This window comes from Diprion similis, chromosome 4 (assembly GCF_021155765.1).
Source record: "Diprion similis isolate iyDipSimi1 chromosome 4, iyDipSimi1.1, whole genome shotgun sequence".
NCBI lineage: Eukaryota > Metazoa > Arthropoda > Insecta > Hymenoptera > Diprionidae > Diprion > Diprion similis.
This window is the reverse complement of record NC_060108.1, coordinates 18305667-18321826: the sequence shown is the minus strand read 5'-3', so window position 1 is coordinate 18321826 and position 16160 is coordinate 18305667. Positions and strand designations below refer to the sequence as shown.

Genomic DNA, 16160 nt, shown 5'->3' with positions numbered 1-16160 from the left:
ACAACGAAGCTGCGAGAATAGAGAAAATTACGTAAATGCGTGATATGTCATGTATATATGCGCACCTGCACGCGTTGTCCCGCGGAGAGTTATAATAATGCGTTTTTAATTGGACGCCATTTTGATCATTAATTATACATCTACGTGGTTGTAAGACAGAGTTACATGCTCGAGAATGAAAAATTTTTTTCCTGTCCCCGGCAGTGATATCAAGACAGCGAGACGCTCCAGCTGTGTCGATCGTAATCTGCACACAACGCGGAACCGCGTCTATCGTCTTGTATGTACCTACGCTCTTGTTATACATATATTTAGAGTGTAAGCGTATATTATGAAGTGCTTATTCGATGCCGAGTCAAGTTTAAGCGCGTCGGTGGATACCTGTAACGTAAGTTCTGCTATTTCTAATCGCCAACTAGACAAGTAAGAACAAGAGAGAACATACATATATACGTCGTGTGTACGATGTTCCATAGATTAAGAGGATACTACAGTCAGACTTTACCGACCGAGTGAAATGGCACAATTTTTATTATCACCTACGCTTACGCGTCACTAAGGCAAAAAAGTCACCGATAGCGCCATTCTACATGCAATGCCAAACAGGAATATCCCAAATTATTGTTCATTTTTTGTTTATTTATTTTTTTATGCGAGAATAAGGTCAGGAAACGAAATACACTTCGTGGCATTATTGTTGCGTGCAAGAAAATTTTTTCAGATTTTCGCATTCGGCACAACGACGCTATCGGTTGCTTTTTTGAGTTAATGATATGCGTAAGCTAACAGTCAAAATAAATGATATTTCAATTGATCCGTAAACACTGACCATAGCATCCTCTCGAGCATTATAGGTACCGACTTATTGTCAATTCAAAGAATAGCGTGAGTATACACGTATAATACATAATTACTGAACGATAACAGGATTAGTGAGAGGTAAGTGAGATACTTTTTTCGATTCGTGCCATTCAATCGCAAAAGTATACCGATACAAAGCTGAAATTCAACCACCGACGTATGGATGATGAAAAAGTCCAAACAACAATTGGGCAACTTTGAAACACTTGACAACACAGAAATTCATACTGAGAGAAGGAATAATCAACATTTTACTGACGTGAGAGAAAATTTCAATAAAATCGTAAAGACTTTCCTTGTTGCGACTAAGATGTATGAATATAATGCGGAACGGTGTGATAAAAAGTTCCAACTATAGTATATTAGAGAACACAGTGGTAGAACAATATTTATAATAAATCATTTTATTTTCCATTCTTGATAGTCAATTGATTCGATCCAACTTTGAGGATATGAGGAGGCGAAGAGTATCTGCATGAATATTAACGAACGATGTCAATTGCAGTGTTACAACGAAATTTGAAACATATCTTGAAATCTTGAATCTTTGAATATATCTACGCGGTTTACAAATGTACAGTAAACATATTCATAACAATATTGTTAATAAAACCCGCACTTTTTAACGTCCAGCGATTTTCATCGAGAGTTTCGAGTTCAATAAAAGACGCGATCGCCAGGCATGCGGTGTAAATTCGATCAGAACACATGCGGACAAGAAACCTCGGTGCTTAACACACCTAGAATATAAACTGAAAGAAGAAATTTATGGGGACCCTGGCCAAAAGCCATAGAGGGCCCATAAATCCAAGCTGTTTACCTGGTGTCGACAGGCCGCGTTCCTCTCGTTTCGGCGGGAAGCCGTCGGAATCGCCAACGTCGACGAGGCTGCGGATGCTGAAGACGCTCTTGGCAACCCGGGTCTTCTGCACATCGGCTGGTACGGGAACCGGGCCGTCGGTTGGTCGTCGTTGGGTCGTCCTCAAATCCATCATGCGTATATCCGGAAGCGGCACTGTCTCTCCAAAAATCCTCGACGCCGAAACAGCAATCCTCCTCTTACAAATGTAACATCACTGTTCGACGTGGCGCCGATTTCGGGGCGCGTGCCGCCTCTCTCATGTGTGCGCAGGTGAGTTAGGTGAAAAATCTAGAACGCATGAGTATATGCGAGAAACTTGACTCGCCGAATACAAAATTGCCATTAATATCGTTAAACCGGAGAAGATAATATATCTAACGCTCGCGTCAAAATTTATATGCATTCGTCCTGGTCCTGCGGCAGTTCCTGCAGGTGATTTGCACCACTCTTTATTATCATCGTATGCAACGTAATATCTTCCCGGTTCGTCCTTTGTTGACGCACAATACGATAATACATTATACTTAATTACAGCTCTGCACATTAATCCGTGGCATTTAAACACTTTCTCCTCTTTTCACATTACTTCGTATACCGTGTAAAAGGTATAATCTTTATCGCGAGGGATGCAGGGATAAAACTCTATTATATCCGCACAACCCGCGTGTACTCAAAATCAGTTACGAATAGATATATACGTATGTATATATATATATATATATATTCATATGCATATAGTATATTTATATATCCAATACCGAAGCACAGTTTAATATCGTGTTACACCGTACAAATAGCACATTTCACATTGACAAGGTTAGTTACCACATTGTTTCGTCCTTCCTGACGTACCACACCGTTAAATTTATGAACGAAAAATCAGCTCCCCGTCACCACACGTTTACAGGACACACCGCACACCCTGCACTACGGTCAGATACGCGCGTCTACGCCGTTCGAAATCAGTCCGAGCAGTGTGAATCAACAGCCTTTTTCACCTTATTTCGATAATCCTTCCCGGCGCGTGTGAATAACATAGTATAGTACACACATTCACGGTGTGTGAGAACAAAACACAGCGCGATATAAGTGATGAATGCGTAGAGACGTATAGGAGGTCGACCGTCGACGGGACAAGACTCGGTCCTGCGAACGCGGGCGCGGAGCTTGTCTACGCCGTGCGAGTGACGAGTGTCGACTGGCCTAAGGTAAACAAAACCTCTCTCCCTCTCTTTCTCTCTCGGTACAGTTTTCACTATAGAACGGCGCGGCGTTTGTGGGTGCCTAAATGCGCTGTTTTCACGTCCGACACATGATCGGGTCCAATTATACTTTCATCGTTCTTTCTCCGCCCCCCTCCTCCTCCTCCCCCTCTCACTCCCTCTCACCCGTAGAACAGTGCGGAATCGGGTATTTTCAAGGGGCGCAGGGGCCTCGTTTCTCTGTGGGATATGTATGTGTAATGTATGATATATATATTCGGTTCGCTTGCGTCTCGATGCGGGCGAACGCGAGTCGCGTCGCGGACTCTCTCTCGACTCGAGAACACGGGAATGCGCGCACCCGCAGCTCGAATCCCTCGGTCTTCCTGCGTCGGGGGCCCTTTCTTCTTCCTCCTCCTCCTCCTCCTCCTCCTCATCATCCTCCTCCTCCTCTTCACGGCACAGGTATCGCTCAGGTCGATCCCTCCCACGCCCAGGACACGCCCCGCGTTAATACGATGATACAAAATGGCGACGCGAACGGCTACGCCTATCCCTTACACGAGCTGAACGAGGGCTGCGGGTGGGTAAGAGTTGTTCACGCGGTACTGATGGAAGGTTGCGCCGAACATGCGGGATAAAGCGTGAAAAATGTCGGAAAAATGAATCGATTGAACCACTTTTGACCTGACTCCATTTTTGGATTGTTTTTTTTAATCGTCGGAATATTCCTATCGATGTCACAGATCGTTGATGAATAGAAAAATTCAATTTGGGCTGTCGAAGGTGCGGTGAACATTTTTTTTTTTCCTTTTTTCGTAAAATTAGAAGAACGAATTTTATAATGCTATATATTTGCAATCACGTATAAGGTATATATTGACTCCTCTTGGAATCTTTATCGCGGACCCGTTGTGAGTCAAACATAAATACAAGTATAGAAACGAAGAATATTTTAGACATATCTATATAGATATGTGCAACGAGGGATAAGCTTTCAAAGATACTTACTTAGATTGGTGAAGGATTTGTTTTACGTGAGCGTATTCGGACATTATACCTACCACAGAAAATTAATGATTTATAGTTCAAAAAATCATGACACAAAATTTAATCGATCTTTTACCAAAAATATGCCAAAGTATAAACCTGCATAAGACTCCGGACATCAGGATTAGGAAATACAGGTTATGGTTGGAATCTCTTTCGTTAAATGTAGGGTTTGGGGGGGGGGGGGGGGGGGGGATGGGGAGGGGGCGAAATGTCTCTGTAACGGTGGTATATTCACCAGTTTTATTTTACAATCTCAACACTGCTAATGACACGTTTTCATCCGAATAAAAACATTAGAAAATAAACATAGTGAACAACAATGATGAGAATCGAAAAAACAATCCAGTTTAAAGAAAATCATTGATTATGAGAAGCAAAATCATCGAATAAGTCATGCACTCTATTGCGGTTTCAAGTGTGTTTCATCGTCTTACCCACACGATAACGGTTTTAAATGTATGATTCGAAATTCAAATGAAATTAATTACAATTTTGATAATTGTGAAGAAAAAATAATAATTTCTAATAGACGAAACCTGAATGGACAATTAGTTGTTCATATTTCTTGTAAACATAGTTATTTGTAAGCCCTAACCTCGTATATTTCTCAATATACGAGTATATTATTATAGGCTCTCCTGAAAATTGTTATAAACTTATTTATATATAAAAGAGTTTGCTAAGAGTATACACAGCAAGCTTGTAATACAGAAATAAAAAAAATCGTTGCCACTACTTTTTACCTTTTATTATGTCTACCAATTCTACTCCACACATTCAGCTGTATACTTATCGACAATCGACACCCGTCACTTTACGTTCATGTGACTACACAACCTCGACCTCTATAATTCAAAACGCCCTGCGTACGCATATAAGGAGGATTCGAAAACGTGGATCGATATTTCAGCCTGCCAACGAGCAATTAATTATTGATCCCGACGCAAGCGAGCAATCATCGGCACAAATTCATTGAACTCTTCGATGTATCGGTAACCGACAAGAGAATGTCTCTCGGATGGAATCGATGGAATCCTGTTTGACTTTGACATGAGCGCGTAGTGACATCCGTTGATACCTAAAACAACTACGAACTACAACCGCCGAGCGTTACCATTTACCGACCGTTGATACGTGACCGTTTTTACCGACGCCGAAAAAGTTGCCGACGAAGGGTCGAACGTCATTTCGAATTTTCCAAGCTTCCGTGTCGCTCATTGACCTTGAAATTTGCAGCCGATTTCGAACCGCGCAGAGTCGTATAATTCGAACTTGGATTAATTTGAAACTGATTTGGATTGAAGATAGGCAATGTCAATTGTGCCCGACGGGAGCGATGCACTGAACCGATTTCCTCGTTGACAGGAAGCAAGGATTGGAGGAAAACTCATGTTTATTTATCGCTCATTTGCATTAATATTACGAGCGAATTCCGATTCACGGTATTAGAGCGATACGATATCCTGCATCTTCACGTGTTGTACATACGTCTGTCCACACACATGCCTCCACCACGTATAATGCACATGTATAATAATTTGTAATTATGCGTTGCGCCATACTCGTCGAACAATCGACACCCTCAAGAGCTGTCTTTGCTGAGAGAATTTTTAATGCGTCAACGTGACCGGGAGCCTCGATAAGAGACGGCACAGGGCATTGTGCGACGGAAATCTTATGTACGTTTCTGCGCGAGAATCTCTTCCGCGCGAGCATTATACTATGGGTTCCTTAACTTCATTGGAATTCCAATTATACGCGACAGATTACCCGTGTCATTTTTATATCGCGATAACACAGTGCAGTAGACATACCCAGCGTTCTTACAATTCGATATATAATAAGAAGTAATTCGACGTTCTTTCGTTCTTCGATCATGATTGTTGCGAATAAAAAGATAAAATCCCGTCTTAAATCTCAACGAGCCATCGTCATCTGAAAGGGTTGAAGTGTGACACGAAAAATCTCGTCAGAACCTTTGGAGAACTATCGAAAACATCTATCCATATTTATTTATCACCATTATTCGTACCTTTTACCATTAGGTACTATATTATCAATGATTCTTCTAAGATACGATTCTTTCGGTTGAAATTCACGTTTGTGAAATTTATGAACCAAGCGTATTTCTATCTTTGAATTCTACTGCTATTTCGATACTTAAACCAGTTTTATAAGTGCGCTTGAAAAGCCGATTACGTAAACGTCGCCTTTGCGGTATTCCAACGGCGTAACAATTCATCGACTAAAGTCGATCTTTAATATCTCCAAAATCTCTCTCTCTGTTACTTTTGACTTGAGATTGACTTATCCATGTCGGAGTATCAGCTCGCCGCGAAAACGTTATACCTGGTTTGCAAATTCCATACTCTCTGCGGCAAGTGGGTCATATCTGATCGACCCCAGCTGGATAAAGGTTTTCACAATATCCGTATATATTCTCCTGTATATATATCCGTGTCAGAAAGGATACCTGGAACATGTTGGTGAACCTGCGGTTTTCTATCGCGTCGTTGATGTGGAGGGGCAGGGTTGTCGGAGGCAGCACGTTCCTTGTCAATTGTCGGCGAGTCAGTCAGTCAGTCAGTCAGTCAGTCAGTCAGTCAGTCAGTCAGTCAGTGAGATAGCTCGTCGCCAGTTGGTTCCAAGTCGTGGCAGCGCGTGTCCGCGATCCTCGCCCCTCTTTGATCCTGATCAATTAAAAAAAAAAAACAACCCGCCTTATCTATCAGTGCTGGTTCCAATCCACGTTGCCGTGAAAATTTCGCGAGGAAGAACTGGACCGCAGCCCAGTTGTGCTTGTGACTTGAATGCGAGGGGAAATACGTGTCGCCAATGCGTGAAGGATTGATGGTGAGTTGACACAGGGTCCTTCACCGTGTCGTAATCCTTGACTTTCCGATCCTGCGGACAGCATCCGTAATTCGATTGAACGGTTCCTCAATGGTCCTGCCTTAGAATCAATTAAATGTGCGAAGTGCGCCTTACAGAGTGCATTACAGAGTGGCGTGGCACCTGGAGTCCGAGGTGCCGTTGCAGGTTCAGTGAAATCCAGTGAAATCTAATTGCGGGAAATTTGACGACATGTATTTAGAGACAAGTAAAATTGCAGGCAACAGAAGTACCCGTAAGCGCATTCTAAGGCGAATCATGATTTTTGCTCATTAGCCGATACTCGGCGATGACATTAAAAAAATTGGGACTCGGCACCCCGGGATCTAGATTAGAATTCGCTCCGCGATATCAACTCGAGCTAATCTTATCTCACCGCGAGTTTCATACCACAAACTGAATCTCCTTGTATCATCAACGACAATTGTGAGACACGAGAGCTTAGATATAGTTTGTTCTTTTGTTCAACGATAAATTTATGAAAATAAATTTCGATAGAGTAAACCTAACTGCTGTACCGTTCGGAATGTAAACGAGGAACGGATTCTATTTTTTTTTTTTTTCTTTCATTCTTTATTTTCTTTTCCATTTTCATGCGTCGAGAGGAAAGAATCACGCCTTGGCTTCTGTGCCTTTTACAATTCTTCGTTTGCAAGCATGGCTCCGCAGTTTTCATATGGTTTGCTTATCGCTCAACTTTACGATTGAGAAAACAAGGAAATACCAATTGCTACACAATTCTCCGTCAGCTGCGGAATGTGGAAGCTCTATATTAGGTTTGCCTCGTGCAAAAGTACGAGACCAGTAAACGCCCAGTTGCTCAAGTACATAAATTTCAATTGACGTTATAATTTCTATATGCTATCTATCGCGAAATATGAAAAGGAAAATTTATTTGGTAGAGTCACAGAATTTCGAGTTATACAAAGATATTTATTTCCAAAGTTCCTCGATACGTATAATTTGGTATAAGCTGCTGCATTGCTTCAAGCTGCGCGTCATTGTAGATCTACCACCACACTATCATACCTACATATACCTATACGTGAGTGAAGCGCGTTTAGAGCTGCAGACATAGTGATCACAAGAAGTTAAGTATATGTACATAGAAGATTCATCAAAACTAATAATTGACAACAAGGTTCAGTAAACAAAAACAGACATCGCGTAACAGCTGTTCTATTTTTAAACGTTACGGGAGCCTCTCGATGATCTCTCTCCGTCTTGTTCACGGTGGCTGTTCGGATGTTACCAGAGGGGGAGGTATAAGGTGTGAATACCGAAGTACCTACACATCATTCCGGTGTAAAATACTCGCCGATTATATAAGACAGTGGTGCTATCGGGATGGCAGCGACTAATTGGAAATATATGATAATTATACGTGATAGTCTCGTAGCTTTTCCAAACAATTTATATGTATCGTCGGCTTTTCAGGTTAAATTTGTATTAGATAGCGTAAAGCAGCCAACAAACGGATATCAGCTAGCTAGGTGTTTGTTTAGTGGTGCCTCTTACACCCCGTATCAAACTGAAGTGATAATTTACCACTAATTTGTACTTCAACTGACCATTACTACTAACAATACTAGCACGGCGTAAAAAAATCTATTCCACAAAAGTCGAATTCTGTCATGAGATTGAGTTTCAAAGACCTTTTTATGGAAGGATTTTGTATTATCCACATTTATAATGGTTTTTAATGAACTACTGCTGCAAATTACGGAACAAATTCCAGACTTGATACATATAAACTCCCATTTTTCGTAAATTAATATCTTCTTACTTTGCTGTAAGTATAGATATACTTACCTGTTTATATACGTATGCAAAGAGAATGATCGTCTATCACAATCATTGGGAAAATTTTTATACACGTAGAGGAGATAGACGAAACATGATAGCTGCACGTGGTAAAGACCCCGACGTAAATATAGTAGGTGTACGATGTGTGTGCAATGAATATGCCAATGCGTGTGTAACTCGATCGAAGTCGATGGCACGGAATTAACGATCGGCTGTTGGCAACCAAATGGGATTCCTAATCGTCGATAACGAGTCGAGTATACACGTACATACATATATCAGATACATGCACGTGCACCTACGGCATATAACGATACAACACACGTTTTCGTTACCCACCTACCGCATATCCTCCGATTGCCTAGATTTCCAAGGGAACCAGTGTGGCGCAGCTTTAGCGAGCGGTGAAAATGCAGATTCAAACACAAGTTGAAACCGCTTGTACTGATCGTGAAACAATTTACATCGACGTAATCGAGTCGATGGTCAGACTCTCCGAAATTCATTTTGAACCGCAATGCAGTTGGTTATTTCGGGCGTAAATATTTTATCCGTAATATATAAGCCAAGGCCGGGCAAAGCCTTAAAAACAGAGTTCGACATTCATGCTTCGTGCGTGCCTGTACATAGAATGAAAAAATGAGGACAGTTACAATTTTCGCGTGACATTTAGGTAATACCGAAAAGCACAGCGTGGTTTGTTATTTGTTAGAGCGGCACGCGACGGAGCAATTAACGTATATTAAACCAAAAGCCTGCAAGATTGCGAAGTTCGAAGATTAAAACCATTTATTCCACGTCGACGAGGGTACGTACCTATAATCTTCATTCGTCAATCCTTTAGCTATATTCCTCGTGAAAGGAATTCGGATGTATCAATGCAATAATTCAGAAATATTTCCATCGTCTTCCACTCGGAATAACGTAATGCTCACATGCATACGGAGCATACAACGATGTGTATAATGAATTCGTGCAGTGGTTTGTGTATCTAATCTAACCAGATATGTTTAAACATTCCTCCAACGTATATATGAATCATGTATCGGCTACTATTATCGTCGGGGTAAAAAAACCTGCAAGTCTTTTATACTGGCTTCTGTCGCAGTTTACTTCAGACAATACGCGAAGCCTTCGCATTCTCGCGATTAACCGTTTGCCAACAAATTGTCAAAAATTTGCATTATATAGGTAAAGATAACGAAAGACTCCGTAATCGTGAAATTTCCCCAATCCGGTTTGTTAAAAACTGCAATAACTCCGATCGAAAAATTCTAGTCTACGCGATATTTCCATACAGTTTAATCGCAGAAAACGCCAGCGTTTATTATCAATTATTAGAAATCCCGGTTGCGTTACGCTTTCGTATATCTGGATGTGGCGAAGTCTTCGTAGAACGGCATTTCGGTGTTACAAGAAAGGTAGATTTATAGGCTCTAAAAATATCGTTTAGCCTGGCAGAATTATGATCAAGTTATTTTTGGCTTCTAATTTGTATCTTTACCGATTGAAAGTCAGCTACAAAATTCACCCAACATATTTACCTAACAAATGACCGATCAATACAAACAAACATTACTTGCTGTAGAAAAAACAAATCGACATCGTATAAAAACCCCTAAAGTAACCAAGCTTATCCTGTTTCGATTCTCGCAGCCGATTACACGACGTCTAAAATAAAAATGAAAAAAATTTTAATTAAATTACATTCCACCGGCAGTAGTGTAAAGCGTACTAACACTGTTCAGTGAGCGACGGAAGGGCGGCGTCGATCGGTTAAAGGAAGTGGTTTTTCCTGTCACATCACGGAAAGCTGTGACTATACATGCAGGAGTAAAACTCACCAACAGAAAGACGTATGAGAGATATGGAGGGGGGGGGGGGGGGTATATATAACTCATAGGGAACAAAACTAGAGCAAGTTTGTTGAACATACTCGTACGTCGTATAGTCGACTCGAGTGTTTATACGTGCATGTATTTGTAGGTGAGATTCTTGGGAAGGCGGAAGGTACTCGGTCTGGCCTTTCGACATCCAGCAGCAATATATCGCATATTGCGTTCCGCGATGATCGCGGATCCGGAATGAGTTAGGACGTCACCGAGTGCGTGATTAAATGAAGGAAATGAGGATGAGGAGATGGAGGAGGGAGAGTCGCGGTTATGAACGCCGACATTGAAACAATACGAGCTGCTTACATAGCTTACATCGTTTGCCTCAAATTGCACCACAAAATTCTGGGAAAATTATTCTCATTCCCTTCCGCCTCGTCATCAGATCTCTGGTAATTACGCGCGTCCTTTGCTCTATGAACCGTAGTCATTCTCTTCAGAGACCCTCGCCCTCGATCCGCCTTGATAAAGACGTTAGTCATGCGTAAGAAGTCGTGAATTTCACACCGAGAGAAATTTCTGTAGGATAAGTGGTTACTGTACAGTTTTTGACTCTTTTTTTTTTCTCTACTACGAACGAGAAATGTAGTTGTAAGTAGTTCTGGGTACGAAACGAATGTGAGTTTGTATATAAGCTAACGTGTTATCAGAGAATCTAGCATGTTTAACTATATTCTTCTTGATTATAATAATAAATATTGATCATTCAACTTTGTTCAGTTTATATGCATCAAGTAAATCGTCTTATATGATGTGAGACAAAATAGATGTCTCTGTTCTGTAACCTGCACCGTGTTCAACGATGATATCACGGTGTAGAATCGTGTGAGAATAAAAAATAAATGGTTAATTCCCGATATTCTTTGATCATCATCCGATTAGTTGCTACTTGAAATTCATACGAATCGATAACAGCTTACAGCGTTAGAAGCGCGATAAGGCGTCCCCCGATCATGTGACCAATTATTACTGAAGCAATTAGTATAATAGTCCACGTTTCGACCTCCGCGCACCGAAGCGACTCGGCCGATCCCTTTGACGGTTAATTGAGCATAATGGTATCCACTGTGTATTCCAACAAGCGGCTCGGTTGTCGGTCGATTTAAAATACGTCAACGTTGTAACAGAGTTTGAATCTAAGCTGTGTTTTAGGTGCTGAACGATGATGTAGCCGTGGGTCCAATGCTGAGGAAGCGATAGAGATAGAGAGGAAAAAAGCTCGCGTGGAAGGGAGTATTAAACAAAACGTTGGGAGTGAAAAAAGAACAGAGTGAAAGACATTCGGCGCGATAAGGAACGCCGGACGCGGGACGAAGCCTAAGAAGAAGCTGCTCAACATATAATATACGTGAAGCATCGGACAAGGGTGAAATAGCTGCGGCGGCTGCCCGATGTGCGTTGGAAAAGCGTCAGAAGGTACGTATGGTAATTTCTGTGAAAAAATGAAAAAAGGAACGCTGCACCTCTTTATCGAACCGCCGCGCCACGCTTATTATCATATCACCTACCCATGGAACCAACATGGAACCAAGTGACTACCTGCATCGCACCAAAGTCACCGACCTGACCTATCCTAGAGCAGTGTGTACGTACAACGTCAAAGAGTGTTGGGACCATTCATTTACGCATAAATTCTTTTGAGAACGTTTCTATAATCCAGACGGGATGTCTATAGACAGAAATACTTGGTGAAAATAAACTCCGGTTACCGATGTATCGGGCGTACAGTCCGGTAGAAAAATTATTATCGATGGTAAAAAAATTTATGCAGCAAGGATTAAGATGGATGAATTTGATTGGAACGGTATTGAAATTATTCCGTATTTTGTTTTCTTTTTATGCATGCCAAAGCCAACCATTGTTCGACGAATTGTCAATGCGAATGTCAATATTCGCTAATGAATACATTTATATACAAATATTCTGCAGAGGTGTAACATATTTTTTATTATATCTATAGGACTCGTAAGTTTGAAATTACTTTTTGCAGCCTGTAACGATTACCGATACGTTGTTTTTTCTTTTCTCTTTTCGAATTATCGTAAGAAGTGATTAATTATGAACGCTGAAAGTGAAAAACTGGACATTTTTAGGCCAAACTCGCTAGTATTTTTGTATTACATTTATATGTTTTGTACAAGAGTTCCACTGCTTTGAAGATGAGATGAAACTCAATCTTTATACGTTTTTTAAACATCTGTTGTATCATTTTTTAGTTTCTACACTTTTTGAACAAGACTGTATGCCTGATACATTCTCAAGTTATACTGCAGTATTGTATAAATTGAGAATTAAAAACGCGTGTGTAATACGTTCGTAAAACGAATTACGCGTGTACAAATAGAGGTATAGTATGGATGAGGCAGATTTAAAGCACATTGAAATTCTTCTCGTGAATGAATATTGATATATGAACGATCCATCGCGCGTTAGTCTCGACTTCCCGTCTAGCAATGAGCATACGACTTGCACGAAAACTTCAAAGGACTACTGTTGTAAATCTACGCGTTTTAAAAATCGTATATTCCGATACGTCACACACGTTTACAAAATATAAATACAAATATTTTTGTTCACATATTCAAACGAAACTTTGACGATATCCACGTTTATAATACACAAAGATAGAAAGTCTTATTTTTCACAGTTCAATATTCTACGTTAGAAAGTATAAAAATATCAACGCCTTATATATACCGAAGATGTCTCCGACCTCAATTTCTGTACTTCAAACACGAATCATCGAAGAATGATAATTTTCAAAATTCACGTCAAGACGTGCATAAGATTGAATTATCAGGGCATCAATTAATTATTACGAATTCAATGTATCTAAGAAAATAACGATTCACGAATAGACGTGTCCTGTCGAGCGAGTGAGTCGTAGGCACTGCAGAATAATCATACAGCGTGTAAGATAATACGAAATTTCTCTCGCCCCGAGAGGAGGAATCGTAGGACGGTGAAAAAGAAAAAGGAAAAGGTCGAGAGTTGATTGTCATGCAACGCGAGGCGCCGCATACGCCCATTGATACTGCATATAAGTATATGAGCCTTGCCCGCCGGATGTAGGACGAGCACGGCGTTATACACACAGTGGCATTACTCACATGTGCGTGTTCATTATCATATTATATCTATCAACCCACAGCTGTTTGTTGGTAGCTGGAAAGATGCCTTTGGGAGGCTCAGGACGGCCCTGCAGTTTTAGAACAAACGCATGAAGTAAGCGTCGTAATTAAATCGTCCCGAGTTAATGCGGGCTCTCTTACAATTCACGTTATACATATTAGACACAATTTGAAGAGTAAAAAGGGCGAGAGGAACCCTGGTGAAAATTTCTACTACTACGAATTTTTACAGAAATTAGGCCATTTCGTATGATTTCGTAAAATAAAATTGTAAATATACCTACAAATAGTTTTTAGTGATGAATTGTTCATTTTCTTTAAAAATTGTAGTGGCTTGTAGATTTTTTACTGTGATTTTCATGATAATCTACAAGTCATTATGAGAAACTGATGCATATATTTACAATTTTTTTTTATTACACAATTGTACGAAATATTCCAATTACCCTAAAAATTCGTAGAAAATCGTAGAAATCATTTTCAGCAGGGGAAAGAGAAAGACGCAACTGCACTGCAGGGGAAGAAACGCGCGCGGCGGTATAATCGTGCGTTAACTTATTTCTTCTCTGAAAGACAAATACCAACTTACAGTATACACACCATCGCGTTTGTCCGCTTATCACGATCGTCCGCCTGCCAATATGCATCGTATGCACCGCGGGAGATACTTGAACGCAACCGCTTCGTAGGTGTAATATTTGCTATTCCACACAGGCGAGAAGAAGTGCTTTGCTCCGAGGCGGGCGCGTTGCGAGGGAGGGTAATATGTAGGAATTAACTACAATAAACGGGCCGGAGATAAGAGAGACTATGAGACTATGATGGCTACCGGAGCGCGTGCGAGGACAGGATGCGTAGATTGAGTGACACGAGCGAGTCTAATGAATTGGTTTTGCGAAGGCGCGCCGAGCGTGAATCGCGAGCTGTACGAAAGAAGAGCTAGAACTGTTCCGACTTGTAGTTCGTCAGGCATACGTTTTTCTTCTTTAAATTGTAAATCGTTCGAAAAACCATCGATATTTAGAATGAACGTGTAACACGGTTGTAGTCGGGGCTTTTAGTTTTTGATTTTACTCGGTAACCGATCTTCGACTAGTTCGTTAGAGAGTTTGTCAAGTGCGAGAATAAAGGTTTGAGATCGATGTGTTATTACGTCTCTATTCCGTATCGTTAAACGAATGATTACAATTATAATTAACATGAGAAATTATTTATTAGTTGTTTCAGAGGACGCGAGTATGGTGTCTCGGATACGACCGATAAAGGTCACCGCGGTTGGTGACGGCATGGTCGGTAAGACCTGCATGCTCATCACTTACACGTCCAAGAAGTTCCCCACCGAATACGTTCCCACAGTGTAAGCATCCAAAAAAGTCAAATAAATCGAACTGCTAATTCAAATCAGTCTTCGTATCAAACTTCATACAATTTTTCACAGACTAAAAGACACTCTTTGATGAATTGTAACGCATGATTGAATATTGAAAGTTTTGTATTTCTTACTGATTCAAATTTATTGCAAGGAAAGTTGAGAAAAATATCTAATTTAATAAATACTGTTCATGTGGATCTCATACGTGTAATATTTGCACGGAACATCTGCAATTCCTTGCTGCAATGCTATGATCACGTTTTTAGAATAAAAAGAAAAGACATCGGCGCTGCTCTCGGTTACATTCAACAGTCTTCCATGTATAATGCATAAGTTTCTTTTGTCCAGGTTTGACAACTATGCAGACAACATATGTGTAGATGGACAGGAGTTCAATATGGTGCTTTGGGACACAGCCGGTCAAGAGGATTACGAAAGGCTTAGACCTTTGTCGTACCCGAACGTAGGTTTACAATTTCAATTTCATACGTAGTTAAAAATTCTCTCAAATTCTACGCACTGCAAAAATCGCTATTATATTTTTTGCGAACCAAACAACGATGATATATCTGTAGCTATGTATGATCAACAGATTGCTATGCATTTCAGACAGACTGTTTTCTCCTCTGCTTTTCAATAAGTGCGCGCAGTTCGTACGAAAATGTTGCCAGCAAATGGTATCCGGAGATCAAGCACCACTGTCCAAACGTGCCAATTGTCCTTGTCGGTGAGTGTGTAATAAATATTGCAAATATTAAGTATTCTACATTATGTTGCTACGAGTGATGTGTGTTTGCCAACAACTGACCAGATTTTAGATTTCACTTAAAACTATTTATCATCTGTCTTGGATATAGGCACCAAGGGTGACCTGAGGAATAAGGAGGACACGGATGTAATAACACCGGCAGATTGCAAGAAGATGAAGAAAAGAATCAAGGCCTACAAATATGTCGAATGTTCGGCAATAAAGTCAGAGGGACTGGAAGAGGTATTTGTAGAGGGTATTAGATCCGTGCTGAAAAAACCGTCACCACGAAGGCTGTGCGGCATTCTTTGAAACGGGATACAAGCACAATCCTATACATC

The 16160-nt window shown here is 40.7% G+C and overlaps 2 protein-coding genes across 4 annotated transcripts in view; one reads left to right on the top strand and one right to left on the bottom strand.

The window, feature by feature from the left end:
• The window catches only part of LOC124405080 (homeobox protein aristaless-like), a 61881-nt gene extending 59877 nt beyond the window's left edge, over positions 1–2004 (bottom strand). Inside the window, 1 exon segment of the mRNA XM_046879677.1 lies at positions 1682–2004. Coding sequence (XP_046735633.1) covers positions 1682–1856 — 175 coding nt within the window. The 5' untranslated portion in view covers positions 1857–2004.
• An 863-nt stretch (positions 2005–2867) lies between these two features.
• LOC124405083 (ras-like GTP-binding protein RhoL) lies at positions 2868–16131 on the top strand. 3 transcript variants are annotated; one of them, XM_046879681.1, is made up of 6 exons: positions 2868–2931; positions 11721–11984; positions 14927–15056; positions 15420–15534; positions 15681–15798; positions 15929–16131. In XM_046879681.1, the coding sequence occupies exons 2-6, from the start codon at positions 11960–11962 to the stop codon at positions 16129–16131; spliced, it is 591 nt and encodes a 196-aa protein (XP_046735637.1). In that variant the 5' UTR covers positions 2868–2931; positions 11721–11959. The 3 variants fall into 3 exon arrangements, with proteins under 3 accessions (XP_046735637.1, XP_046735636.1, XP_046735638.1); XM_046879680.1 differs by lacking the exon at positions 2868–2931 and adding an exon at positions 6688–6831; XM_046879682.1 differs by lacking the exons at positions 2868–2931; positions 11721–11984 and adding an exon at positions 12089–12189.
• The last annotated feature ends 29 nt before the right edge of the window (positions 16132–16160 follow it).